Raw genomic sequence first — 26,884 nt, 5'->3', positions numbered from 1 at the left:
CCAGCACTTGGGAGGCAGAGGCAGGTGGACCTCTGTGAGTTCAAGGCCAGCCTGGTCTACATAGTGAGTTCCAGGACAGCTAGGGCTACAGGGAGACCCTGTCTCAAAAAAACCAAAAAAAAAAAAAAAAAAAAAAAAGCAAGCCAGTAAGCAGTGTTCCTCCATGGCCCGTGCTTCAGTGTCTGCCTCCAGGTTCCAGCCCTGAGTTCCTACCTTGGGCTCCCTCAGTGATGAACTATGACCTGGGAGATGTAAGTGAAATGAACCCTTTCCTCCCCAAGTTGGTATTGGTCAGAATGTTCTGTCAACAGTGTTGAAGGCAGGCTAGACCAGCACTCTACAGTCATATTTCTTCTCTGCTGCTTGCCCTGACTTCCATCAGAGAAGCTGTGTAGGGAACTGGAACAATCTAGATGGCAGCCAAGCAGGCAGAGCCTGTGACGTTCATCAGCCTTCGGAAGCTGAGCCAGGCGTCTCCAGAGCCACAGCAGACAGGTAAGACCATCTGAAAAGGCCCAGCTTTCAAGCTGTCACTTAGTAGCCTCCTGTAATAACTAGTTATGATGAGTTAGGGGGCCGGATGTAGGCTGGTTAATAGAGTGTATGCCTAGCCTGCAGGAAGCCTGGCTCTAATTCCAGGCACTGTATCAACTAGGTGTGATGGTGCACGGCTTTAATCCCAGCATTGGGAAATAGAGACAGGAAGGATTGAGAGTTTAAGGTTATCCTCAGCTGGTCAAGGCCAGTCTGGGCCATAAGAAACCCTATCTCAAAAAAATCAAATAAATAAATAATAATAATGATGACCCTGCAAAGGTGAGCCACAATTCTCCGGGTTCCCTTCCCACCTGAGTGGTCTTTACACTGTATTTTCCTTGTCAGCAACAAAGACATTCACTGTGGAGGATGCTGTGGAGACCATTGGGTTCGGACGCTTCCACATAGCGCTCTTTCTGATCATGGGCAGCACTGGGGTGAGTGTTCGTGGAGAACCTTTGAATCTGCAATGTTGACCTCCCTATTAGACACCAAGTTTTCTGCTGGCCTCCAGCAGTGGGATGTTTATTTAATGTCTATGCATGTATTGCCTGCCCGTATGTAAGCACACCCATGTTGTGCAATGCCCATGGAGGTCAGAAGAAGGCACTGGGTCCCCTGGAACTGGAGTTACTGACAGTTGTTAGCTGCCATGTGGGTGCTGGGAACGAAATCCAGGTCCTCTGGAAGGGAAGCTAAGTGCTCTTAACAGTGGAGCCATCTCTTTAGCCTGGGATGTTTAATTCCCTAAATCTCTGACCAAATATTCACTAAAAACAGCAAATAGATGGATATAACTGGGACACTTGGGAGGAAGGAGCAGGAAGATTAGAGGTTCAAGGCTAGCCCCAGTTACATAGCCAATTCAATGCTAGCCTGGATTACCTGAAACTTATGTCTCAAAACAAAAAAAATGATAAAAGCTGGGTGTGGTGGCTCACGCCTGTAATCCTAACACTTGGGAGGCTGAGGCAGGAGGATTACCAGGAGTTCAAGACCAGCCTGGCTCCCTCTCTAATAAATAAAAGCAAAACAGTAAGTCAGAGTTGGGCAACATGAAGGCAGCTCGCAAGTTCAGATGCATTTTTCCAAAGCTGTGTGCTCTCGAGAGACAGGTTAGGACACCAAAGGGAAATCGAGACATGGCCTGCTCCTACTTTCATGATCACCAGCAAGGCAACGTAGAGCCTTTCCTCATCCAGAAAAGGCTCCCCATTTGCATAATTCCACATAGAAGGGACATGTAGGTGTGACGTGGCAGGGTTTGACTAGCAACCCTCTGCCTGCAGAGCTTCTCCATAGAAGTGACGTGACTTCTGGCCTCCTGAGACTGTTTAACTGTTTCAAGTCTTCCCAGTCCACCTGTCCAGAAGAACTCGTTGGCAGAACACCACATCGAGCCCCTATATCATGCACTCTGAGAGCAGACCTGTCCTTGTGAGTGCAGAAACACACCCCTCACCTGGTAGGGTAGACTGCTTTGAGGACTGGTCCTCCCATGAGAATGCATGGGCCCTGTCTCTTCCTCCTGTGGCCTATTCAAGCTCTTGTTCAAGATAGTTGGGGTAATAGTTGGGGTTCAGGGCCTCAGGGGATGAAAATGTGTGTAAAAGAATCCTCACAGCTTGACAGCCCAGGATGTGGATACCAAGTCCTTCTGTTCTCTGAGATCTTCTATGATCTTCTACAAAGTGGGGTTCATCTATGGACCCCTGACAGGCTCTTCTCCCGAAAGGCTATTCTGTCAGGGTGGAACAGTCTTACTCCTAACAAGTGTATTTCCTTTGGAATCTTTAGGCAAGTGATGGCCAGATGGACATTACCCAGCTGTTCTGTTTTACCAAGGAAGATGAGTTTAGTAAATCAACCATTCTGAGAAGGCTAGCTGTCCTCCAGTCCTGACACTTTCTGAGCTAAAACATCCCAGCCATCTAAACTCTAACCATGACTGTAATCCTCCAGGAGAGACAAGCTACACATTACATGAGAAAACCCCACAGCTTGGCTGTCCCTGTTCCACCATTTTATACTAGACCTCCAAATTACGATAATAAAAAATCCTATGATGGGCCTATCAGAGTCATGAAGACACGTCCCAAACAAATTCATCATTTCTTCAATTCTCCTCTCTCCTTCTGACAGTCTTGTTTCAAATTCAGCATCCTCGCTCCCCAGCCTCCAGAGGGCTGGGACTGCAGGTGTGTGCCACTGTGCCTGGCTCTACCATGGCTTGTTATCTATCTAGGGGAAGGGGAAAGACGACATTGGGACTAGGCAGGTGGCACCTTCAAGGAGTGACGCTAGCTAGCACATGGACATGCGCTGTCTCCCATTTCTCTTCAAGGTTGTGGAGGCCATGGAGATCATGCTGATAGCAGTGGTGTCTCCTGTCATCCGCTGTGAGTGGCAGCTGGAGAATTGGCAGGTGGCGTTCGTGACCACAGTGAGTACCTGTTGCTATGTGAATAAACAGATTTAAGCGCTCAATGCCTTTCTCTCCAGTGCATAACCTTGAATGGACAGGCATAATTGACTGATGCTATTTCTTCAGTAATTCCAGAACCATCTTACCTCCATGCACTGCTGGTAACCACCACTGCCATGTAGCCTTGCTGGCATCCCCGCCTCCAGCCAGTCTTCTCTGTTTTTTTTTTCTTTGTTATTTTTTTCTGTCTTTTTAGACAGGGTCTTCCTGTAGTCCCAGCTGGCTTGGATCTTACTATGTAGCTGAGGCTGGCCTTGAACTCAGAGGTCTACCTGTCTCTACATGTATGGGTGTTTTACCTGCATGATGTAAGAGCACCTGTGCACACAATGTGCATGGGAGGCAGAAGAGGGTAATGGATCCTCTAGAACTGGAGTTTATAGATGGTTGTTAGCTGCCATGTGGGTGCTGGGAACCAAATCTGGGTCCTCTGCAAGAGCAGCCAGTGCTCTTAACCACTGAGCCATCTCTCCAGCCCCTCAGAATTTTTGTCAATGCTTTTCAATATCTTGGCAAAGCAATAATTCCTCTATGCAAAAGATGCTTGATACAGTATGTACATCAGTTTTCAAATTCTCATCCCATGTAACAAATCAATTTTAATAACACATACTTGACTTCACAGTAATTATGTTTCTGGTTAAATGGATGGTAAAATACACTTTCTATATGCCAAATCTTTTTGTTAATATGAAAAGAAGCTCAGGACATAGAAAGCATATTGGAAACACTGTTGTAGACGTGGGTAGCTACTGAAGGGCTTTAATGAGGGCCATCATTGTGTTATCTAAGATCTCTGAAGAGACGCAGATGAGAGAGGCAGTGGTGTGGTGGCAAATGCCAGTGTCTGGAGGTAGACTGTGTTTTGAAATTACTGAGGGGATGACTTCAGCTCCTGAGGTCAAAAAGCCAAAGGCCAAGAGAGAGGGTTGACTTTATCATTTATTAAAGCGACCTTTAATAAAGAAAACATTTAACAAAGAAATCATAGGACGTGGCCAGACCCTTACTGAGACAGAGTGTCTGAAAGGTAGGAAGGTGATGATGGTGTCAGTCAAATGACAGAGGCTTTGAGGGCAAGATTTGGTATGACTGCAAGGGTTGGGAACTGACATTGGCTATAGAAATTCTAGAAGCAGTCTCTGACACCCTCCCTCCACAGCTTACAAGGATGTGGACAAAGGAGCAGCTCTTGCTTGGAAGGATGATGGGGAGAGAGGGTCTACTTTCCACTCACAGCCTTTACTGGATTTTTGCCTGTTAAGTTTAATCTGTGTTGGACTAACCTCCCTCCACCCCACCCCCACCTTGTCACCATTGGCGAACTCTTCATTCTCTTACTAGGGTGTGGGATTTGCCTAGTTGTGCTTCTTTCCGTGTCTTAGAGGCTGGAAAATTTGGAATTTGGAGGCCAGATTTATGCCTGATCACAGCAGCACATCTGTCCTTGTCAGCCCTAAAGAAGTTTATGTAGTATTTAAATTAGAAACTTAAAAAATTACTTATTTACTTGTATTTTATGTCTATGAGTGTTTTATCTGCACATAAGTAAATATATCATGCAGTGGAGGCCAGAAGAGGGCTTGGATCCCCTGGAGCTTGGAGTTACTGATGATTTTTAGGCACCATGTAGGTACTCAGAACTGAACCTGGGTCATCTCCAAGAGCAGCATCTCTCTAGCTCCTCCCCCTTTTCATTTTATTTATTTTTATTTTTATGTGTATGAGTGCCTGAATGTATATAAGTGCACCTGTGTCTTGCAGTGCTGACAGAAGTCAGAAGAGAGTGATGATAGATCCCCCAGAACTGTAGTTAAGGATGGTTGTTAGCCTCCATGTGGATGCTGGGAATGGAACCCAGGTCCTCTGCAAGAGCAGCCAGTGCTCTTAACCGCTGAGCCGTCTCTCCAGCCCCTCCCTCCTTATTTTGAGCAGGGCCTCACTGTGCAACTCAGGCTAGTCTCCAACTTGCAGTCCTTCCACTCAGTCTCCTGAGTGCTACATTACAGAGATGTGTATCATCATACCTGGCTGAATTGTGTTTTATATTAAATATCTAAAGAAAAGAGCAGACCATGACAGTGAGGGGAAGGGGTGAAGTCACCGTCTTTTCTCTTTGAAATCTCCCAAACAGAACTACAGAATTTCAGAGTTTACAGGCTTTGGGGTTAACATGGACTTTGAGTCAAGGTTTCTGCCCCAGAAAGCAGAGAGCACAGGACAAAAAGCATGGCCTTCATAATTCAAGAATCTATGGAGATAAAAATTAAGATATTGAAGAAAGAAACTGAAGAAGATACCAGAAGATGGAAAAACTTTTCATGCTCGTGGACTGACAGAATTAATATTGTAGAAATGGCTTCTTTGCTGAAAGCAGCCTACAGAGTCAGTGTAATCCCCCCAAATTCCAATGGCACTCTTTGGAGAACTAGAGAAAGCAATTCTATGAGCAATGTGGAAGCACAAAAGACTCACGATCAAAGTGATCCTGAGCAGAAAGAACAATGCAGGTGTCATGATACTTGACCTCAAACTATTTTACAGAGCCATAATGACAAACAGATTGGTGTTGGCACAAATAGACATGCAGACCAAGGGAGTGCAGCAGTGGACCTAGAAATAAACCCTCGTAACTATAGCCACCCAACTAAACATAGGTTGGAAAAAAGACAGGTCTTCAACAAATGGTGCTGGGAAAACTACATATCCACACGGAGAAGAATGAAATTAGATCCATATCTCACCTTGTATAAAAATTCAATATGGATTGAAAGTTTAAAGCTTTGAAACAATGAAATTGCTAGAGGAAAACAGAAGATTTCAAAACGTAAGCACAGGCAAGGACTTTCTGAAAGGGACTCCAATAGTGCAGGAAATAACCTCAGGAATTGACAAATGGAATCACACGAAATTAAAAATCTGTACAGCAAAGGAAACAGCCAGCAGAACGAAGAGACTGCCTACAGAAAGGGAGAAAATCCAGCTCAGACAGGAGGCTCATATCTAGAATATACAAAAATTAAATACCACCCCCCGCCCCCCACCCAAGATTTCCACTCAGTTAATGGGCTCATGAACTGAATAGGCAGTTCTCAAAAGAGAAAAAAAAAATGGCCAGTAAACATTTTTTGAAAAGTATCCAGCATCCTTAGCCATCAAAGAAATGCAAATTAAAACCACTTTGAGATTTCATCTCACTCTAGACAGCCTAGAATTAACCTAGAATGGTTATCAAAAAACAAATGACAAATTCTGGCAAGGATGTGGAGAGAGTGTATTGTGTTGATAGGACTGGGTCAACCATTATAGAAATCAGTGTAGCGATTTCTCAAACGACTAAAGACAAAGCTATTATATGATCCAGCTATATGTACTCCTGGGTACACACTTGAAGGACCCTCTTATGTACTATCACAGAGATACATCTATGTGGATTGCTACACTATGCACAATATCTGGATGAAACCCACCCAGACGGCCATTAACAGATGAATGGATACATAAAGGAAATGTAGGACTGGAGAGATGGCTCAGCGGTTAAGAGCACTGGCTATTATTGCAAAGGACCAGGATTCTGTTCCCAGCACCCACACAGCAGCTAGCAACCATCCGTAACTCCAGTTCATGGGATTCAAAACCCTCTTTTGACCTTCACAGGCACTGCTCAACACTGGTGCGCTTAAATGCAAGCAATACACTCATACACAAAAAAATAATACTAAAAGGAAATGCAGTATAACTACATAATCAATGTTATTCAGCCATAAGGAAAAAGGGAATTAGGACATTTTTGTGAAAATGTATAGGACTAGAAATTATGTTAAGTATTCTAGGCTCAGAAAGAAAAATACCATGTTTTCTCTCATAGATGGCTCTTAGATTCTAATTTTTAAAATATGTGTTTAGGGGAGATAAAGATCATAAACCAAGGGGGCTGGAGAGATGGCTCAGTGGTTAAGAGCACTGGCTGCTCTTGCAGAAGACCCTGGTTCAATTCCAAGCACCCACATGGTGGCTAACAACCATCCATAACTCCAGTTCCAGGGGATCCAACACTCTCTTCTGACCTCCACAGGCACTGTATGACAAGGGTGCACTTACGAGCATGCTGGCAATACACTGATACACGTAAAATAAAAATAAAATATTTTTTTAAAAGATCATGAACTAAGATGAGGACCAGGAGAGGAGAAAAAGAGGTCTTAAGGGAGGGGGAGAGGATTAAAAAGTAAGGTAATAGAATATATATGACTTGAAAGCAGGAGGAGGTGGGTGGGGAAAGTGGCTTGTTAAAGAAACAAAGTGATGGAGCTAGAGAGATGGCTCAGCAGCTAAGGGCGTTTGTTGTTGTTGCAGAGGACTCAACTTCAGTTCCCAGCACCTACATTAGACAGCTCACAACTGCCTGTAACTTTAACTCCAAGGGAACTGATGCCCTCTTCTGACCTCTAAGGGTATCCACATACATTTGCACTCATAGACGCACACACACACACACACACACACACACACACACACACACAAAGTGTAGTGGGGTGAATGCACATGGGGTGGCTTTAGAATAGTTCCTTGTGAGACTCCCTCTGAGGAACAGGAGAGAAAGCATACCTTGGAGAGAAACATCATTTTCTTTGAGACCTGCTGGAAGCAGAGCTGATACCACAACTCTGATGTCTGCAACTCTGATTTCCTGGCGGCATCAGCCAGGGACTTCTTGAGAGGAAAAGTAGTGCAGTTTGCAACTTCTGGAAGTTTGTCACTTACAGCCCAGGCTGAGTGAAGTGCTGAACAAGGAAAGTAAAGCAGGTGGGTCCACCTTAATTTAGAGTTGTTTTGACCTCCAATTTACTGTATATAGCCGAGGATGACCTCAAACCTCTGATCCTCCTGCCTCCATCTCCAGAGTGCTGGGATTTTAGTCGTGAACCTTCATACCTGATTTTATGCAGTGCTGGGATCAAACCCAAGGCTGTGTGTGTGTGTTAGGCAAGCACCCTACCCACTGAGCTACATCCCCAGCTCTTGAGGAGTTTTTAGAAGTGTAATTGGTTCTGGTGTTTGTTGAAGCCTGTGTTTGTAATAACATAGACTGCTTTTAGTAGCAGCAACTTGTGATGGAGCAAGGCAGGGCAGCATGAACAGAGTTCTTTTTAATTACAATGAAAACTCAGCTTCAATCTGAGTGCAGTTGAGGCCAGTGTCTGGGAGGAGAGCAGTTTCCTGCTTTTTGGACCCATTTCCATATGGTCTGTTTCTACAAAGTGTGGCCTCCACCAACAAGAAGCATCACCTCCTGCCCCAGGAGTCCTGAGATATTGTGGGAAATCTAAATTTGGTTAGGATTGGTGAATATTTTCTGTAGCCAATACAGATCTTACCAAAACTGTTAAGAGTAAGTGGGATATGGTGGTGCACGCCTTTAATGCCAGCACTCAGGAGGCAGAGGCAGGCGGATCTCTGTGAGTTCAAGGCCAGCCTGGTCTACATAGTGAGTTCCAGGACAGCTGGGGCTACAGGAAGACCCTATCTCAAAAACAAAAAAATCAACCAAACCAAAAACAAAACTGTTAAGAGCATCATATTTCTTCACCATGACTCTAGATGGTGTTCTTTGGCTACATGGTGTCCAGCATCATTTTTGGTCTTCTGGCTGACAGATACGGCCGTTGGAAGGTAGGTCAGTTGTGCAGGATTTGGTCCTTTCTCCCGTGAACTCCTGTGTGGCCCTCTCCCCACTGCTTCTCCTTCATGAACTTGCCCTACTCAACGTGGGAATGCAGCTCTCACCTCAGGGGACAAGTGCGGCCACACAGGGTAGGGGGCAGGCACAGGACCTGGATGGATTACCACGGAACTATTAATTAGCCAGGGGACTCGTATGATTTCTTTGCCCACACAAGTGCTATTAGTCCCAACAGCTCTGCTTTTATTCTCATACTCATGAGAATCAGTCACATGTCTACAGAACTGAGCAATAATAAAATGGCTTCTCATACTCATGATGTTTACAGAACACTGAGAAACAATAATATGGCTTGACTATAACAATTCAACAAAATAAGGTAAGCACAGTGACATTATCTCCATGTTATGTCTATTTAGGTCAATGTGTTCCATGAGAAACCAGACGGGGGAACTGGCATTCTAGAGATATCTCCCCAGCAATCATTCTTGTATAAACTCTCTCATGAAAACACAAGGCTCTCTAGACGTGCATGCTCAAAGTTCAGCTTAATTCACCAAGCATATTTTTAAAGCCATGGGAACACTAACAGTCCCTTCAGATAAGGAATAGTTTATCCTAGCGCTGAATACAAGAGACCGTGGCCTGGGGACACAGAGTCAGGTCATCCCAAATTCCATGTTCCAATTTGGTCTTGATATGCAATATCAAATATGTTGGTGTGGACAACCAGGGCAGGTAAAACTTGGCTATGGATTTCAGGTGCGATCTAATGCTATTCTTAGCTTTTGGCTTGGTGGAAGCTAATCATCTGTTTGTACAATCCAAAGGTTTTACCTGCTCATCACAGGATGTTAGATCAGACAAAGAAGTGGGTGATAAATGTTTATTAAGGAGGCTGAAAAAAGCCCAGGATAATTTAGCTCTGGATCTGCAACATTCCAATTCTTCAAAGTCACAGTTCTCATCAGACAACCAGCCTTGTAGAATCTTTAACACATTGTGGCTTTTTCATGTAAATTTACAGAAAAGGCACACACTTTAACTTTGCTCCTTAGAATCCTTCCTCCCTGTGCTTTTCACAGCCCTGTGAGGGGATGCAAATGGAGATTCCTGTTCCCTGTGAGCATGGACACATTAGGAGACTTTATAAATGGTGAACTGGACTTTCAGACCTGAGAATGACCTGGTTTGCATTGAAGCTTGTGAGAGACCAGTGAGTGCTGTGGCTTAGCTTCTTGAGAATCTCAGGCTTGACAGTGTTCTAGACTTGTTCCCCAACTCTCTTGCAGGTCTGACTGAGTTCCCTTTCTTTGCTTCAGATTTTGCTGATCTCGTTCCTATGGGGAGCCTACTTCTCCTTACTGACTTCTTTCTCTCCTTCCTACGTCTGGTTTGTCTTTCTACGGACCATGGTGGGGTGTGGCGTGTCTGGCCACTCTCAAGGGTAAGACTTCCCCAGAGGATCTCTGCGAGAGAAATGTGAGTGTCCATAAGTTTGCACACACACACACACTCACACACACATACACACATACGCACACAGTGTTTCATAAGCTGGCAACATCAACAGCTTTACTCGTGCCAAGGATTTTGTAGCTGTTTCTCTCTTTGTTTGATGCAATGGGTGCTTGTTCCTTTCAGAGCAGTCTGCTCATCATGACCAACTTGATGGAGATGTTAGCAGGGTAGGTATGTTAGTTTTTTTGATCCAAAGACTAGTCAATATTTTTTCAGACCAGGAAACACTTGCTAGACTACTAATAAAAAGGACAAAGTTAGGGCTGGAGAGATGGCTCAGCGGTTAAGAACACTGGTTGTTCTTGCAGAAGACCTGGGTTTGAATCCTAGCACCCACATGGCAGCTAACAACTGTCTGTAACTTCAGTCCTAGGGGATCCTTTGACCTCCTTGGGCATTGCATGACACAGGTGCACTTACTTACATGCAGGCAACACACACATACACATTAAAAAAAAAAAAAAGCTGGGTGTAGTGGAGCACACCTTTAATCCCAGCACTTGGGAGGCAGAGGCCAGCCTGGTCTACATAGTGAGTTCCAGGACAGCTGGGGCTGCAAGAAGACCCTGTCTCAAAAAAGAACAAAAAAAAAAAGGACAAAGTTGGGGAGATGGCTCAGTGGTAAAGTGCTTGCCTTATTAGACAAGGACCCAAGTTTAGTCCCCAGAAAACATGTTTAAAACTATGTTTTGTTTTTTTTTTTAAAAGAGGCCAAGTGTGGTGATGCATACCTTTAATGCCAGCTGCTCTATCTCTAATCCCAGAGTTCAGGCCAGTCAGGGCTACATAATGAGACCCTATCCCCCCTCCCCCCCAAAAAAAAACAAAAACAAAAAACAACCCAGGCATGGTGGTATACCCTTGTTATTTTGGGGTGGGGAGGCAGAGAGAAGGGGATTCCTGGGTTCAGCCAGCCTATTTTACCTATTTAACTCTAGGCCAGGGAGTGATGCTGTCTTAAAAGGAAGGTGGATGGCCAGGCAAGGTAGTGTACACCTTTAATCCCAGCATTCAGGAGGCAGAGGTAGGCAGATTTTTGTGAGACTGAGGCCAGCCTGGTCTACATAGCAAGTTCTAGGCTAGCTGAGGCTACAGGGAGACCCTGTCTCAAAATAAAAAATAAAAAAGGTGAATGGTGCCTGAGGAATGACTCCTGAAGTTGTTCTCTAATCTCCACATGCACACACGCATACACACACGCACACACACACACACACACACACACACACACACACACACACACAGACGAGAGAACGTATTAGGAGGTGAAAGACAAGTTAACCCAGGACTGAAGATATATATAACTCAGTGGTAGAGGATTTGCCAAGCATGGACAAGGTTGGAAGAGTCTAGTTTGGCCATAAGTTACCTGTAACACTCAGTAATAACCATTCGTTCTAAAGTGCCATTGCCCAGAAAGAATTTGCAGAGTGAGAAATACTGAAGCTTAAAGCATCTGTCTCCAGCCCTTGGGTAAGTGAACAGGTTATCAGTGTATGGGTGTGAAAGTTGCTATGCTAAATGTTCTGGTAATGGGGCCACCTTGAAAATCACAGAGCCTCTCAGGCTGCTCCCTCCTGGGTGCCTTGGGGCAAGTTCTCCTTAAACTGTTATAAAGCGTTTGGCATTGCCTTAATGTGTTAGAGACAAAATTACTCTTCCCTAAGGCATTAGTTAAGCCTTTCTCTGAGCTCTGGAGCCCTAAGGGGGTAGAAGCTGAGAGAATTAAACCTTTCTCAGGAAACAGCCCAATAAATAAGTTAGGAAATTAAAAAAAAAAAAAAAAAAAAGCTTTGGACTGGAGAGATGGCTCAGAGGTTATGATCACTGGCTACCTGGGGGCCAGGCGTGGTGGTATATGCCTTTAATCCCAGAACTCAGGTGGAGGAGGAAGCAATTGGATCTCTGTGAGTTCAAGGCCAACTTGGTCTGCATAGTAAGTTATAGGCCAGCTGGGACTACAGGGAAACCCTGTCTCAAAAAGACCAAAAAAAAAAAAAAAAGAAAAAGAAAAAAAGAAAAGATCTCTTGCAGAGGACAGGGGTTTGATTCCCAGCATCCATATAGTGGCTAACAACCACCCATAACTCCAGTTCCAGGGGATCCAATGCCCTCTTCTGACCTCCGAGGGCACAGTACAACACAGGTGCACTTACACACACAGGCAATACACTCATACACATAAAATAAAAATAAAATATTAAAAACGGCCTTGGCTAATAATGTCAACAGAGAAAAACAAACTGATGGAATCTTATTCCATCTATTCTATTTACAAAATCAATATGCACTTTATTAGAAATCAGCACACTGTCATCAGCCGGGGACATTATTTATCTTCTCTAGGGTGTATTTTAATTTCCCAGGCATGTTGACAAAGTTGTTTTTCAAAGCGTCTCAGTGAAAGAAATAAGGCTGATGTCCCCATGACAGAGAGTTTAAAATAATTGTTAGAGTGAAATGACAGCAAGAAGTAAGTTTTCTTACTGTTCTGATATGAATCGTCCCTGTAACAATTATGTTTTAATATACAGTGAACTTTCATGCTTTTAAGTTCTTTATCCAGGCAAAAATTATGATTGTTTAAAGGAAAGTCATTTGATTTTATTTTTAGAATGATTTGTGTTTCCTCCCTTCCTGGGCAGGTTAATCATAAAAACTGAATTTCTACCCACAAAATATCGAGGCTACATGTTGCCCTTGTCCCAGGTAAGGAAAAATGGGAATTCCACCAACCCTAGTATATCCAATAGGACAGGATACCCAGGTGTTGGCCAGCTGATTGACTTTAGCATACTGCCTATTATTGGGCACCATCTGAAAAACATGGAGAATGTTGGAAGCCAGAGGTCCGATTCCAAGGTTTTTCTGAGCCAGGGACTTCTATCATCCAACAGTCATGTTCGGCACACAGTACTATCTTCCTCAATACCCAGCTATATTACAATGGCTGGATTCACTAGAATGACACTCAGGAAAACATGTCAGATGGCCCTTCTCACTTTATCAAGACTTTAGAGATGGAAGAAGGCTACTACCCTTTAGCATGTCCCATTTCTTTCCTAAGGATGCTGGTATCTGAAAGCCAGTCACTGGCCCTACTTGGAGGAAGGCGCCATGATTGCCTCTTGGCAGCTGCTGTTCTCCCAGGGGATCCTCCTCAGACCCTGGCTGGCTGTTGACTAGAGGTCTTCTAAATCACTGTAGCTCCCATGGACCAGTTTTAGTGCCCTCAGTATCCTAAAGTCCCAATTACTGGGAATGTTCAGCAAAGACATGACCCTCTCCACTAAAGCATTATATAGTTGGTAGTAAATAAAACAGTAGATTGCTTTTACCTTAATTTTTTTTGACTGAAATGCCAGATAGTGACTCCACAGTCTTCCCAGGTCTCCTGAGATTTTTGTCACTAGGAATGCATCTTAATCCACAGTGCTTGGACTTTACACCTCACCCCACTGAATGATGAGGCTCTGCTCATCCATCTGCCCAGGGTTGTGGCAGGCTTCCTCACATGATCTTCCTTGATAGTCTTATTACCCCAGACTCCTTGGGTCATATAACCAACTCTAATGATATCAGCTATCAATATATAGTTGTTTCTTAGTATCCTTCAAGACCAATTCCAGTATCCCAGAAGATATCAAAATCTGTGGCGGCTCAAGTCCTTTATAGAAAATGGTGTAATATTTGCATTTAGCCCCTCCCCCTCCTGTATACTTTAAGTCATCTACAGATGGCATGTCTAATAAATGTTTTGTTAAGTATACAATTGTTCTGCTGCTATTAGGGAATAATGAAGTGGGAGGTTCTCTGTTTCCAGTGCAGATGCATTTTGTTTTCAAGTACTTTCCACACACTATTGGCTAAAGCCATGGATATGGTGCCTACAGATATAGATGGGTGGCTCTACCTGTGTTTTCTTGCTATCTCCAAAATATGTATCAATAACTAGTAGTACCTTCCTGAACTTGAGGCCCAGGTGGCCAGTTACCTGAGAGTCACAGGAATGTCTTAGAGGGTCCTCAAATATGACCACCTCAGAATTCTCCTCTCTACCTTCCGGAGACCTTGTATTTCCATGTTTCTATCCTTAAATAATAGCAAGCCACCTCCCTTAGATCATCCAAGCCTGAACCCAGGAGCCATGATGGACCTCTTCCCTCCCCTCATCCCACTCAGTTATCAAACTCTACTGGCTCATCCCCTATTCATGGACCTTCAGTCCAAGTATCCATCAACAAACCTTGTCAGCTTTGCTTCAAAGAATGTGTGCTAAATGCTTCAGTTTTAAAAAGTCTTTTGGGGGCTGGAGAGATGGCTAGGCAGTTAAGAGCAATGGCTGCTCTTGCAGAGGCTCCAGGTTGGGTTCCCTGCACGCACATGGCAGCCAACAACCATCCATAGTTCCAGGGAATCTAGTGCCCTCTTCTAGCCTCCACAGGCATTGCATGACACAGATACATTTATATACAAGCAGTAAAACCCTCAAATTTAAAAAATCTTTTGCCATGTTACTACTGAAATCCAGCCCTATGCCACATCACCTATCACTTGCTCCTTGATACCAGCCAGATCAGCTGCCTCTTCAGAAAAGTTGGCCCTTATCACCCAAGTCATTCTCCACACATTATTCCTTTTTATAGCCCTATCCCTTTCTGAAATAAACATTTTTTGGAAAATAATTCTTTAATAAAATAGTTATCCCTTAATTGGTTCCCCAAAGGAGTGAGCATTTTCCCCCATCTTCAGATGGGTAGGAATACTCAGGCCAATGAGGGAGGGTTCCATTAATAGTTCCCAAACAATAGGGCTCATGAGACTTGTTGATATCAAATCTGTAAACATAAGTATTACATATGCTAGGGACTGTTTTTGAAAAAAATCCTTATTAGCTCGTGTGAGTCTAGAGGAACTTTGAGGGCAGAGTAAACTACGTTAGTTCCTTCTGAGAGAAGAAACGGAATAAGAACTGGGAGAACAGAGTATTTTCTCCAACCTTCCTGTGTCTCTCCTATGACCCAGTGATTGTATTGTCTGTGCAAGAAAACAAATCAATGCTGAAGACTCCATATACTACTAGAAATTTTTTTTTTTTTAGATTTCATTTTTATTTATGTGTATGTGCAGGTGCCTGCAGAGGCCAGAAGAGGGCATCAGATCCCCTAAATTGGGATTATGGGTGGTTGTGAGCTACCTAGTGTGGGTGCTGGAACTGAATTTGGGTCCTCTGCAAGAACAGTGCATGCTTTTAACTGTTGAGTCATCTCTCCAGTCCCTTAAAATTTTTTTTTAGATTTATTTTTATTCATATAGATTTTTAAACTTTATTGATATTGCTGATATTCTCTATAACTAAGGCAGAGAAAAAAATTACATAAAATAAACTGGGTCATGGAGGAGTAGACTGGGTTCTCAGCCCATCCAGGTCAGAAGAGCCATCCTAGGAGTAGGACCTGGATTGCTGCCCTCAGAACTCCCGCCTCGACCCAATACAATGCAAAATGATGAGTTAGAAGTCTCCAGAAAGGGGAGATGTCAAGGGGACTGGACAGAAGGCATTGTCATGCTTTGGGTCTCTTTCCCAGGTTTTCTGGCTTGGTGGCTCCCTGCTCATCATCGGCCTGGCCTCTGTGATCATCCCTACCATCGGGTGGCGTTGGCTCATCCGCATTGCCTCCATCCCGGGCATCATTCTCATCATGGCCTTCAAGGTGATGTGCTCTTGAAGCTGCCTCTGTGCTCCCCTCCTTCTGGGCCACTGGCCTCTGCTCCACAATTTTTATCACTTCTTTTTATTATATTTTTATTCACTTTTTAAAAAATCTGAGACTCTAATGTAGCCAGCTTTCTTCCCTCATCTGTAATGATATCTATTCCTGGTTTATTAAGTTTTACCTGCTGGCTCTGAGCACTGCCCCTGCCCCCCACCGCCCGCCCCCCCACGCCCCTAAGCACTCACCCTTTACCTGCCCCCGGGCCCTGGCAGGTAAAGACCGGCTGCCTGCTTGCCTACCTCTCTAACTCAACTGCAAGCTGTTCATTGTCCTTAGATTTTAGTCAGATTCTACTCTTGTTCAAACACAGGACTGGCCCTGAGCAGGATTGGGTGCTGTTTCATTTGTGTGTCCTGCCCCAGTGGGATCAAAGGGTTTCAGAACAGAGGGGTTCTGAGGGCAGGGAATGTAGCCGCAGTTGGTTGAGTGCTTGCTAGCGTACATGAAGCCCTGGATTTGATCACTAGCACCACATAAACTGAGTGTGGTGACACATGCCTATAAACCCAGAACTCAGGAGATAGAGGCAGGAAGATAAAAGTTCAAGATCACCTTTGGCTACGGAGGGAGTTTGAGGCTGGTCTAGGATACATGTGACTCTGTAAAGAAGCCAGGAAGGAGGAAGGGGTGTGGGGAGGGGGAGCAAGGGAAGGACGGAGGAAGGAGTGGGGGAAGGGAAGGAGAAAAAGCTCCTGAGTAGTCATGTATTCCAAATTCCTCAACCCAATTCAGGCACTCCAACTCAAGCCTCTACCAGAACACTTCCAGCTTTAGAAAGCCCGTGAATGTGTTGTAGATCTCTGCAGCCTAACCATTTATCTTCAGGCAGCCGAAGTCTTAGGAAGGTCTCTGCCATATGAAAGGCCATATCAAATTTCCCTGTGATTTCTAATACTTCCCTTTGGAAAACTAGAGTTCTGTCTTCTCACTAGGTATCTTTTAAAGTAATTTAAGAGTAGATCACCTCCCAAGTCTTCCCTCTTCCACACTGGGCAAAATCATGACCTTCACATAATTCTCATGGCTGGTCCCAGAGCCAAACGCCCTTCTCTTTCTGAACTAACCCAGATAGTGCTTCAATGAACTGTTGCTCAGAATCACCCTCGAGGTGGGGGCTATGACTCAGTGGTATAATAGTTTCCATGGAATGCATAAGGGCCTAGGTTTAATCCCCAGTACTGCCCTTTATCCCCCACTCCCCCCACAAGAATCAAACCCAGACCCCTCAGGTACTTTGGGTCAGTGGCTATCAGGCCTGTTGCTTCCTGTGAAAGACCCTGTTTCTGTCAGTGTAGACTAAGACTTCATTGGTTTATTAGCCAAGTGCACCCCACCATTGAATGTTCTTGGGCCTAAGCTCAAGTACAACCAGGACTTTGTTATATACATCTAAGACCTGACATCGTATCATTGATGTATTAGTAAAAATCTGTATTCAGTTCAGACATCTAAAGTTTCCAGGTATGGTGGTGCATACCTTTAGTCCCAGCATTCAGGAGGCAGAGACAAGCAGACCTCTGAGTTCAAGGTCAGCCTGACCTATGTAATGAGTTCAGGCCAGCTAGGGATGTGTAGTGAGACTGTTTCAAAAGATAAAAAACAAACATGGAAAGTTCACGCTTCGGTTTTAGTCCAGGATCTCAGCTTCCCTAGATGTCCCTCCCTAAGAGGCACATGTCTGAGTCAGCTTTGAATTCATTGAAATTCCCGATGAGCTGTGTGCCTTGAAGCTTGCTACCTTCCATTTCCCACGCTGGAGGTTGAGGACTGCACAGCGAGGGATGTGGCAACAGCACTGCCTGTGGGTCCATGGCAACGGCAGCTCTGATGTTCCGTGTAATCTGTGCCCAGTTTATCCCTGAATCTGCTCGGTTCAACGTCTCTACTGGGAACACTCAGGTCGCACTGGCTACCCTGGAGGGTATCGCCAAGATGAACCGCTCGGTCATGCCAGAGGGGCAGCTGGTGGAGCCCATCCTGGTGAGTTCAGACCCTGCTCATCCTCTACCAGGGGCCCAGAGCTCTTTACTCTAAGCCCCCAGAGGCAGGGTGATAACTTAGAACCGAGTGGAGGCAGGGCTCAGTTTAGCTCCACCCTGCCATGCTGCCCTGTGATCTTGCTAAACTACTTCATTAATAAAATCCAAATAATGTCTCCTTCCTTGATTAGGCATCATGCCTCATAATATCAGAGTTGTTTTTTAAAATGTGTGAGTGTATGTAAACCTGTGTCATGCAATGCCTACAGGGGCCAGAAGAGGGCACCAGATCCCCTGGAACTGGAGTTTTAATTGTTGGCCACCGTGTGGGTGCTGGAAACCAAACTCAGGTCCTCTGCCTTTGACCACTGAGCCATCTCTCCAGCCCCAAGAGATTGTTTTATACAATTTTATTTTCTTATGTTGCCTTTGCCTTATTTTGATAAAATATTTCAATAAAGCCTGCCAGTTTTCTTATAGTTTGGCGCTATCCTATTACATACTAGTATATAGCTGACTTATCTTGTTCGTGGGATAGTTTTATTGTTTGAAGTACTTCTTTTTTTCTTTTTACATTTATTCATATATGTGTTTGGGTGTGTGTGCAAGAGCCACGGTCTGCATATAGAGGTCAGAGGAAAAGTTGCAGGAGTCAGTTCTCTCCCTCTACCATGTGGGTCCCAGATACCAAACTCAGGTGGTCAGGCTTGGCAGCAAGCACCTTTATCTGCTGAGTGATATCAACAACACTGCTTTTAAGATTAATTTTTTAACTTTTATGTGTCTGTGTGTGTGTCACATATGTGTATGTGTATGCCATGTGTATGCAGGTGCCAGAAGAGGGTGTCAGTTCTCCTGGAGCAGAGTTACAGATGATTGTGGGTCTCTATGACTGTGACAAAATACCTGGCATAAGCAACTTAAAAAGAGGAAGGTTTTACTGAATGTAGTGGTGCACCCTTTTACTCCCAGCACTCAGGAGGCAGAGGCAGGCAGATCTCTGTGAGTTCAAGGCCAGCCTGGTCTACATAGTGAGTTCCAGGCTAGCTGGGGCTACAGGGAGACTGCCCCCCCCCCCCCCCCCCCCCCCAGTTTCTGGGCCTGTGATGAAGCAGAGCATCATGGAGAAGGGCTTGTTGGAGCAGAGCTGCTCACCTCATGGCAGTTAAGAAACAGAAAGAGCAGGGCCCAGAACACACGCCCCCATACCCTACTTCAAATAGGTCCCACCACCAAAAGTCATCTAATTGAATATGTCAGTGTTGATCCATTGATTAAGCAAAGCACTCATGTTACAGTTAGCTCTCAGTGCCTAATCAACCAGCCACAGACCAGGTTTTTAACACAGAAGCCTTTTGAGGGGGCCATCTCGTATTCAAGCCAGCATAGCATTTACTTCACTCCATCACATTCTCACATTGCTCTTATTTTCTAATAATATCAGAGAATGGGGGCTGGAGAGATGGCTCAGCAGTTAAGAGTGTTGCTCTCGCAAAGGACCAGAGTTCAGTTCCTGGCACCCATGCTGGACAGCTCACAGTACCTGTAACTCCAGTTCTTGGGAATCTGACACCATACTCTTGCTTCCATAATCACTTACATACAACTGGTGTGCACATGTGTACACACACACACACACACACACAGAATACACAAATCTTTAAAGAGACTATTAGAGGAGTTAGAGAGAAGGCTCAGCAGTTAACACTGCTTGCTCTTGCAGAGGACATAGGTTTGGTTCCCAGTACCCACATGGTGGTTAACGACCTTCTGTAAATCAGTTTTAGGGGATCAGATGCCATCATCTGGACTCTGCAGGCATTGCATGATAGGGGTGCACTTATATACAAGTAGGCAAAACACTCATACACATAAAATGAATAAATTTAAAAAAATTTCAAAGTATATCAGAGAAATATTAGCTCTCTATGTATGTCTCTTTTCCTTCCCCCAGGAAAAAAGAGGAAGATTTGCAGACCTACTGGATGCTAAATATTTGCGGACCACTTTACAGATCTGGATCATATGGTAAGAACATAATTACTTCAAGGCCAATGTTGAATAATGAAATATTTGGAGGAGGCACTCTCAAGAATGTAGTCTGAGTTCCCTGGTATCATCTGAGACTTTGCTTCCTGTGAGTTCAGGTTCCCATGGCCAACCAGGGTCCAAAAATATTAACGTTTGTCCCGACTCCTATAGCAGAAGAGACTACATTTACATAACTTTTATTACAGTTTTTGTTTTCTTTTGTTGATCTGTATAGGAATATACATGTGGGGTTTGGTATGATCTGTGGCTTCCACAGGGGTCTTGGAATGAATCCTTTGTGGATAAAGGATCTCTGTAAATCCACTCTCAGTGGTACTAGGGAGAAAAACACAAGCCAAACTCCGGAGTTTTTCTAGCAACATCTTATCTTTCTACTACCACCACCCCACCACCACCAGCCCCAACAACAAAGTAATGAAGTTTTAGAAAGAGAAAGAATACGTTAACTTTGTACACCTGCTCTTCAGTTCTCCTTCTGTGCCTGCATGCTCACCTCTTGCCCTTTGATAGCCTGTGTTTTACTCACCCCATGACCTGAACTCACCACTGACAGATTCAGGGACACAGACTTCGGGGTTGCTGCTCTTGCAGAGGACCCAAGTTTAGTTTCCAGCACCCACATCGGTAGCTCACAACCACCTGTAACTCCAACTCCAAGGGGAATGTGATGCCTCTGGGCTCTGTGGGTACCTGCACTAATGTGCACACACACACATACACACAAAGATAAAAATAAATTGTCTGAGGTTGGTGGAGCATGCCTTTAATACCAGCACTCAGGAGGCAGAGGCAGGTGGATCTCAGAGTTTGAGGCCAACCTGGTCTACACAGTGAGTTCTATGCCAACTGGGCCTATGTAGTGAGACCTTATTGGAAAAAAATAAAATAAAATAAATCTTAAAGTGTTTACCATGTGGTTTTTACTAATGGTTTTTTACTACATTAAATTAGCAACTCTGCAACTGGATGCAAAGACACACAACTGTACTTTCAGCACTTGGAAAGTGATGTGGGAGGATCAGTTCAAGGTCATTCTCAACTGTATAATTAGTTTGCAGCTAGCCTGGGTTACATGAAACTCTGTCTTAAACAAACAGCAAAATTAGCAACTCTTTGCCTTATAATATCATGAGATGCCTAATGGGTAAACTATCAAGTAAGAGAAGAAATTTGCAATATGTGTGTGTGTGAATATACATACATGCATACACACACATACACACACATATATACACACATTTTTGGAGACAGCTATCTGTATAACAGTATGTATTATACAGATGAAATACATATGTCATATATGTAATTGTTTTTTATTAAACAAAAGTTAGACAATTAGGTTTAGAAATAGGCAAGAGACTGAATAAGCATGTCATGCAAATTGTGAATTCGATGAATGTGTCAAAACATGCTTAAAGTCACCAAGAAAATGTAAATTAAAACCCAACAAAGGGGGCTGGAGAGACGGCTCAGCAGTTAAGAGCACTGGCTGCACTTCCAGAAGACGTGGGTTTGGTTCCCAGCACCCACTAACACTGGTTAACTAACAACAGTTCCTAACTCCAGTTCCGGGAAATCTGACACCTCTTCTGGCCCCACAGGCACTGTACGACATGGGTGTACTTACATACATGCAGGCAATACACATATTCATAAACATAAAGTAAAAATAAATAGGATATATAAATATCCAATCAAAAAGGCTATCTTAAACGAACAAAGTTTCATTATAAGCCTGCCAATGCTCAAATTAAGAACGGCTGCATTTTAAAGACTGTCTGTACCAAGTGTTATAAGGATGTGAAATAACTGAAACATTCATGCCCAGCCACTTTGGAAAACTGGAGGTATCAAGTGGAAAATGCGTATATCCTAGGGGTCAGTAATCCAATTCCAAACTTTATACTCCAGAAATGTGTACATATGCCTCCCCAAAGACATTTTTAGATGCTCTGGATGATACATAGGCTGGAGTTTTCTGTTGCTCCTGCCCTGTGTCTTCCCCTTGGAGCACCCCCCTCTTACCCCTGCCTCCTGTGGTTCTTCCTGTCCTTTAAGCCTGGCAAAAGCTTTGATAATGATACTTTCTTCTCACCTCCAGGCTGGGAATCTCCTTCGCCTATTATGGTGTTATCCTGGCCAGTGCTGAGTTGCTGGAGCGGGACCTGGTCTGCGGTTCGAAGTCAGAGTCTGAATCAGAGGTGTTGGTGACACTGGGGGACTCAGAGGGGAGTCAGAGCTCCTGCTACTGCCACCTGTTTGCGCCCTCCGACTACAGGACCATAATCATCAGCACCCTCGGGGAAATTGCTTGTAAATGTTCCCCTGTGTGTTGAGGACTCTGTTTTAGGTGGGGTACATGCAGCCCAGGGTGAAAGGAGAGCAATGACATGGTTCCTGCTAGTGGAAGGAGCCTTCAAGCCATGCTGACATATGCCCAGTTTAGACTGTGGGGAAGAGATCCTGGTGGAGCAAAGCAAAGGACTCCATTATATCAATTTCAAGACACATTTTTAGCAATTCTAAAATTGGAATGTCTTACAATGACTTGTTAGATTTTAGTACTTCAGTTGGCAGCACTGTTTTATTTTTTCCTTGAAAAAAATAATGTCATGTAAGAGCCAGTGGTGGCTGGGGATGTAGCCCAGTTGTTAGAGTGCTTGCCTAACAGGCACAGAGTCCTAGGTTGGATCCCTGGCACTGTATAAACTGGATATGGTGGTACATGCCTGTAATCCCAGAAGGCAGGAAGTGGAGGCAGGAGGAACAGAAGTTCAAGGTCATCTTCAGCCTACATATGGAATTTGAGAACAATCTGGGCTACAAGAGACCCTGTCTTAAAAAAACAAATAGCTGGGTGAGGTAACACATGGCTTTAATCCCAGCACTTGGGATGCAGAGGCAGGTAGATCTCTGTGAGATCAAGGCCAGCTTGGTCTACATAGCAAGTTCTGGGCCTGCTGTGGCTACAGGGAGACCATGTCTTTAACCCCCCCTCCCCAAATGCCCTTGATGTACACCAGTGCTTGTCACTCACAGTTGCATTTAAGAAGTACACTGAAGGAGTTGCAGATTCCATACCGTGATGCCTGGGCGTAGGCTGGAAGCTGCTGCCTTCTGAATGACAGGACACATCCCTGTCGGTGTTGCTGGATGCCACTCAGTTCCCATCTCTTGTCTTTGCTGTTACTTTCTAGTGAACCCTTTAAATATCCTGGGCATCAATTTCCTGGGAAGACGGCTGAGCCTGTCAATCACCATGGGATGCACGGCTTTATTCTTCCTTCTCCTCAACATTTGTACTTCGAGGTATTTTCTCTTTGCTTGCTTCTAAACTAGTGGTGTGCAGTGGCCTTCAAACAGGGCCTTCTGACCCCTGGTGATCAGTTGGATGTGGGACACATCCCTCTCACTAGGGAGAGTAGAGAACAGGCATTTGTTTGACTGAAAGACCCTTCCCTCTCCTGTCCCTGTCCCCTTCAGCTGTTATGATGCAGTGTTGGGGTGCTCACTTTACCCATCAGTGTCTTTAGGATCTTTCTGTAATACTTCCTGAAGAGCTGAAGAACAACCCTAGCTCTTTACCAAATTATCTGGCTTGAATTAGTTCAGTGATAACAGATCTGGTGTGGAATTTACTTCACTCCAAATTTGCAGTCCTGTATTAGCCTGAGCAATAATCTGTGGCTGACTCCTGGTCTATAGGTGGTATATCCACAGGCCAACCAATCACAGATTAAAATCCAAAGCTAAAAATGAGGACAGTGAGATGGCTCAGCAGGTAAAGGCACTTGCCCCACAAGCTTGGAGGCATGGGTTCAATCTGCAGAACCCAGGTAAAGGTGGAAGGAGAAAGCCGAGCATGGTGTTGCACACTTTTGATCCTAGGACTTGGGAGGCAGAGGCAGGTGGATCTCTGTGAGCTCAAGGCCAGCCTGGTCTACATAGCAAGTTCCAGAACAGCCAGGTTACATAGTGAGACCCTATCTCAAAAAAAATTTTTTTTTAAGGTAGGAAGGTAGAGGAGACCTGACTAAACAAAGTTGTCCTCTGATCTCCATGTGTTGTACTGTGTGGCACATGCACCCACACACAGGTCATGCACATGTGCGCGCACACACACACACACACAGACACACACAGAGAAAATAATAAGTAAATAAAAATTGCATCCTAAAAACAAAAACAAGAAAAAAATTGCAACTGTATTGACCGCAGTGTTGTTTTTTTAAAAAAAATTTATTATTTTTATTTTATGTGTATGAGTGTATTTCCTGCATGTATGTGAGTGCACTCGTGTCGTGCAATGCCATGGAGGTCAGAAGAGAGCTTCAGATTCCCCTGGAACTGGAGTTAAGGACTGTTTGTAGCCACCATGTGGGTGCTGGGAATCAAACCCAGGTCCTCTGCAAGAGCAGTCAGTGCTCTTAACTGCTGAGCCATCTTTCCAGCCCCACAGCATTGTTTTTTTAAAATTTTGTTTATTGTAAGTGCACCCGTGTCATGCAATGCCTGTGAAGGTCAGAAGGCATCGAATCCCCTGGAACTGGAGTTACTGACAGTTGTTAGCTGCCATGTGGATGCTGGGAATCAAACCCAGATCCTCTATAAGAGCAGTCAGTGTCTTAACTGCTGAGCCATCTCTCCAGTCCCACATCATTGTTTTTTAAAAAACTTTTACTTGTTTATTTAATGTGTCATGCTTGCATGTATGTAAGTGCACCCATGTCATGCAATGCCTGCAGAGGTCAAAAGAGGCCGTTGGATCATTTGGAACTGGAGTTACATATGGTTGTTAGCCACCATGTGGGTGCTGGAATTCAAACCCTGGTCATCTTCAAGAGTAGCCAGTGCTCTTAACTGCTGAGCCACCTCTCCAGCCCTTACCCTGTCATTTTTATAGCTGGATCTTGGACATACTTGGCATTTGGTGTGGTGGGATGGTAGTATCCTGGCACAGTGTCTTGAGGATGACTGAACATCATGTGTTCTGTAACTGCACCATTTTCCAGAGCACCTGCTCCTCTGAAGGGTCAGGCCTGAGCAACCCCTTTAGGTGGATGGATTGAGAGGGAGTTGGCTTGAGGATGTCACAGTTAGGCCAGTTGAGAAGCAGCTGGTTGCCGAGATTCTGAGTTGTGGGTGGCTGTCTGGGAAGGCCCTCCGTCACCTTGTATAACTTCCTCTGTTTCTTTAGTGCTGGCCTCATTGGCTTCCTCTTCATGCTGAGGGCCCTGGTGGCAGCCAACTTCAACACCATCTATATTTACACTGCCGAGGTGAGTGCTGGGGAAGGCTTTGGCTACATGGGGCCCGGAAGGTGGGCTACTTAGAGGGGCTACCCATCTGGATAATACATCCCTGGCTTCTGTTAACCTTTGACAATTTTCTTAAAACATTCTATTAAAATGACACTGGAGAGTTTATTTTGAGCAAATTTTCCTTCTCTTATTTAGTCTATTGCAATTCAGTCTCTGAAAGATAGGACCTCTTCCTTTCTCACGAAACCCCAGTGCACCAGTCAGATGACAAATACCTGAAATAAGTTAGAAGAGGAAGTGCTTATGTTGACTCATGGTTTCAGAGGGATCAGCCCATGGCTAGCTGGCTCTGTTGTTCTTAGGCCTGTGGTAAGATGGAAACACTACAGAGGAAGGGCTGGGCAGAGCAAAGTGGTTCACTTCATGGCAGCCAGTAAGCCAAGAGGACTAACAGGAAGGGGCCTGGGCTAGGATACACCCTTCAAAAGCATCCACCCAGTGACCCACTTCTTCAGCTAGTCTTGCACAGTTTCACCTTCCAATAGTCTATTTAAAATTTTAATACCTCAAACAACCTACTGACAAATTACATATACAACTAGCTCAAGGAATATAATACATGTCTAGGCAAGGTTTATCTGAGAATGTTTGGTCTTTGCCCAAGCTTTATCTCTATAGCACATGGTAATTAAAAGTACCAGACTGGTAGAACTAACCTTCTTAGATATCTAACAGCCATACTTTGAGGCCTATACTAATCTGGTCAGAGGGACATACAAAGACAGTTTTTGCTCCTTGCCCTCCTAGGTGGACTGAGTTCCAGGGGACTATGAGCATCTCTCAAAATGTCCTGTAACTGTGGTAGGTCACCTGTCCTCTTGACCGAGGAGGCCATGGAGACCCCCACCAGATGGACTTGAACCAGTGTCCAGTCTACGAAGAGGAGGATCAACACAGAGGAAACATTTCCTCCATGTTTCCAAGTGAAGCCAGCCATGGTTGAGCAGAACCTTTGACTTATCTCCACATAGGTGGAACTGGTAAAAGAAAGGAGCCAGGGGCTCCTCCCAAGCCCATGTGACCCCTGAGGAACAGATCCTCAAATGACCTTAAGAGTAAAAATAAATTGGTTTATCTGGGCTAACTGTATGGTCTTAAACACCCAAAAGGCAAGTATAACCATAGATTAAAGGGACCAATATAACTCTTTAAGAGTCCATGTGTATAGCTAAAAGCTACATAACAAGAAATAATGCCAGACAGGAGATACCTTCCTTTGAGTTGTTGGCTGGGGTGGCCCAAGAGACTCCCAGACAGTAACCTGCATAGAACTAGGAAAATGAACAGCAGACCCCAATCTTATCTAAGGGCATATTGGCAACTGATTGTTGCTAGATGAAGAAGAGCTGATATTCCTAAAACAAGGAACTCTAGATAGGCTGACTAGATTCAGCAGATGGACAAGCACTGGAGAACGGCTGGGGGCACCAACAACACAGTGGACAGTAACAGAGATTACAGAGTATAGGGGCTCCAGTGGGGGTGTGGGGGGTAAACTATGGGAGGGTGCCATTTGGGATGTGGGTATA

The 26,884-nt window shown here is 44.5% G+C and overlaps 1 protein-coding gene across 1 annotated transcript in view; it reads left to right on the top strand.

The window, feature by feature from the left end:
* The first annotated feature begins 413 nt into the window (after positions 1–413).
* The window catches only part of Svopl (SVOP like), a 51,745-nt gene continuing 25,274 nt past the window's right edge, over positions 414–26,884 (top strand). Inside the window, exons 1-12 of the mRNA XM_017795696.1 lie at positions 414–495; positions 883–974; positions 2,882–2,980; positions 8,624–8,695; positions 10,028–10,152; positions 12,872–12,935; positions 15,815–15,940; positions 17,855–17,983; positions 19,937–20,010; positions 22,136–22,347; positions 23,232–23,343; positions 25,232–25,313. Of these exons, the coding sequence (XP_017651185.1) occupies positions 414–495; positions 883–974; positions 2,882–2,980; positions 8,624–8,695; positions 10,028–10,152; positions 12,872–12,935; positions 15,815–15,940; positions 17,855–17,983; positions 19,937–20,010; positions 22,136–22,347; positions 23,232–23,343; positions 25,232–25,313 (1,269 nt within the window). The remainder of the gene's footprint in view (positions 496–882; positions 975–2,881; positions 2,981–8,623; positions 8,696–10,027; positions 10,153–12,871; positions 12,936–15,814; positions 15,941–17,854; positions 17,984–19,936; positions 20,011–22,135; positions 22,348–23,231; positions 23,344–25,231; positions 25,314–26,884) is intronic.

This window comes from Nannospalax galili, unplaced genomic scaffold, assembly GCF_000622305.1.
Source record: "Nannospalax galili isolate Female #2095 unplaced genomic scaffold, S.galili_v1.0 scaffold307, whole genome shotgun sequence".
Lineage (NCBI taxonomy): Eukaryota > Metazoa > Chordata > Mammalia > Rodentia > Spalacidae > Nannospalax > Nannospalax galili.
Note: the sequence above shows the minus strand (reverse complement) of the source record. Positions and strands in the feature narration are given on the sequence as shown.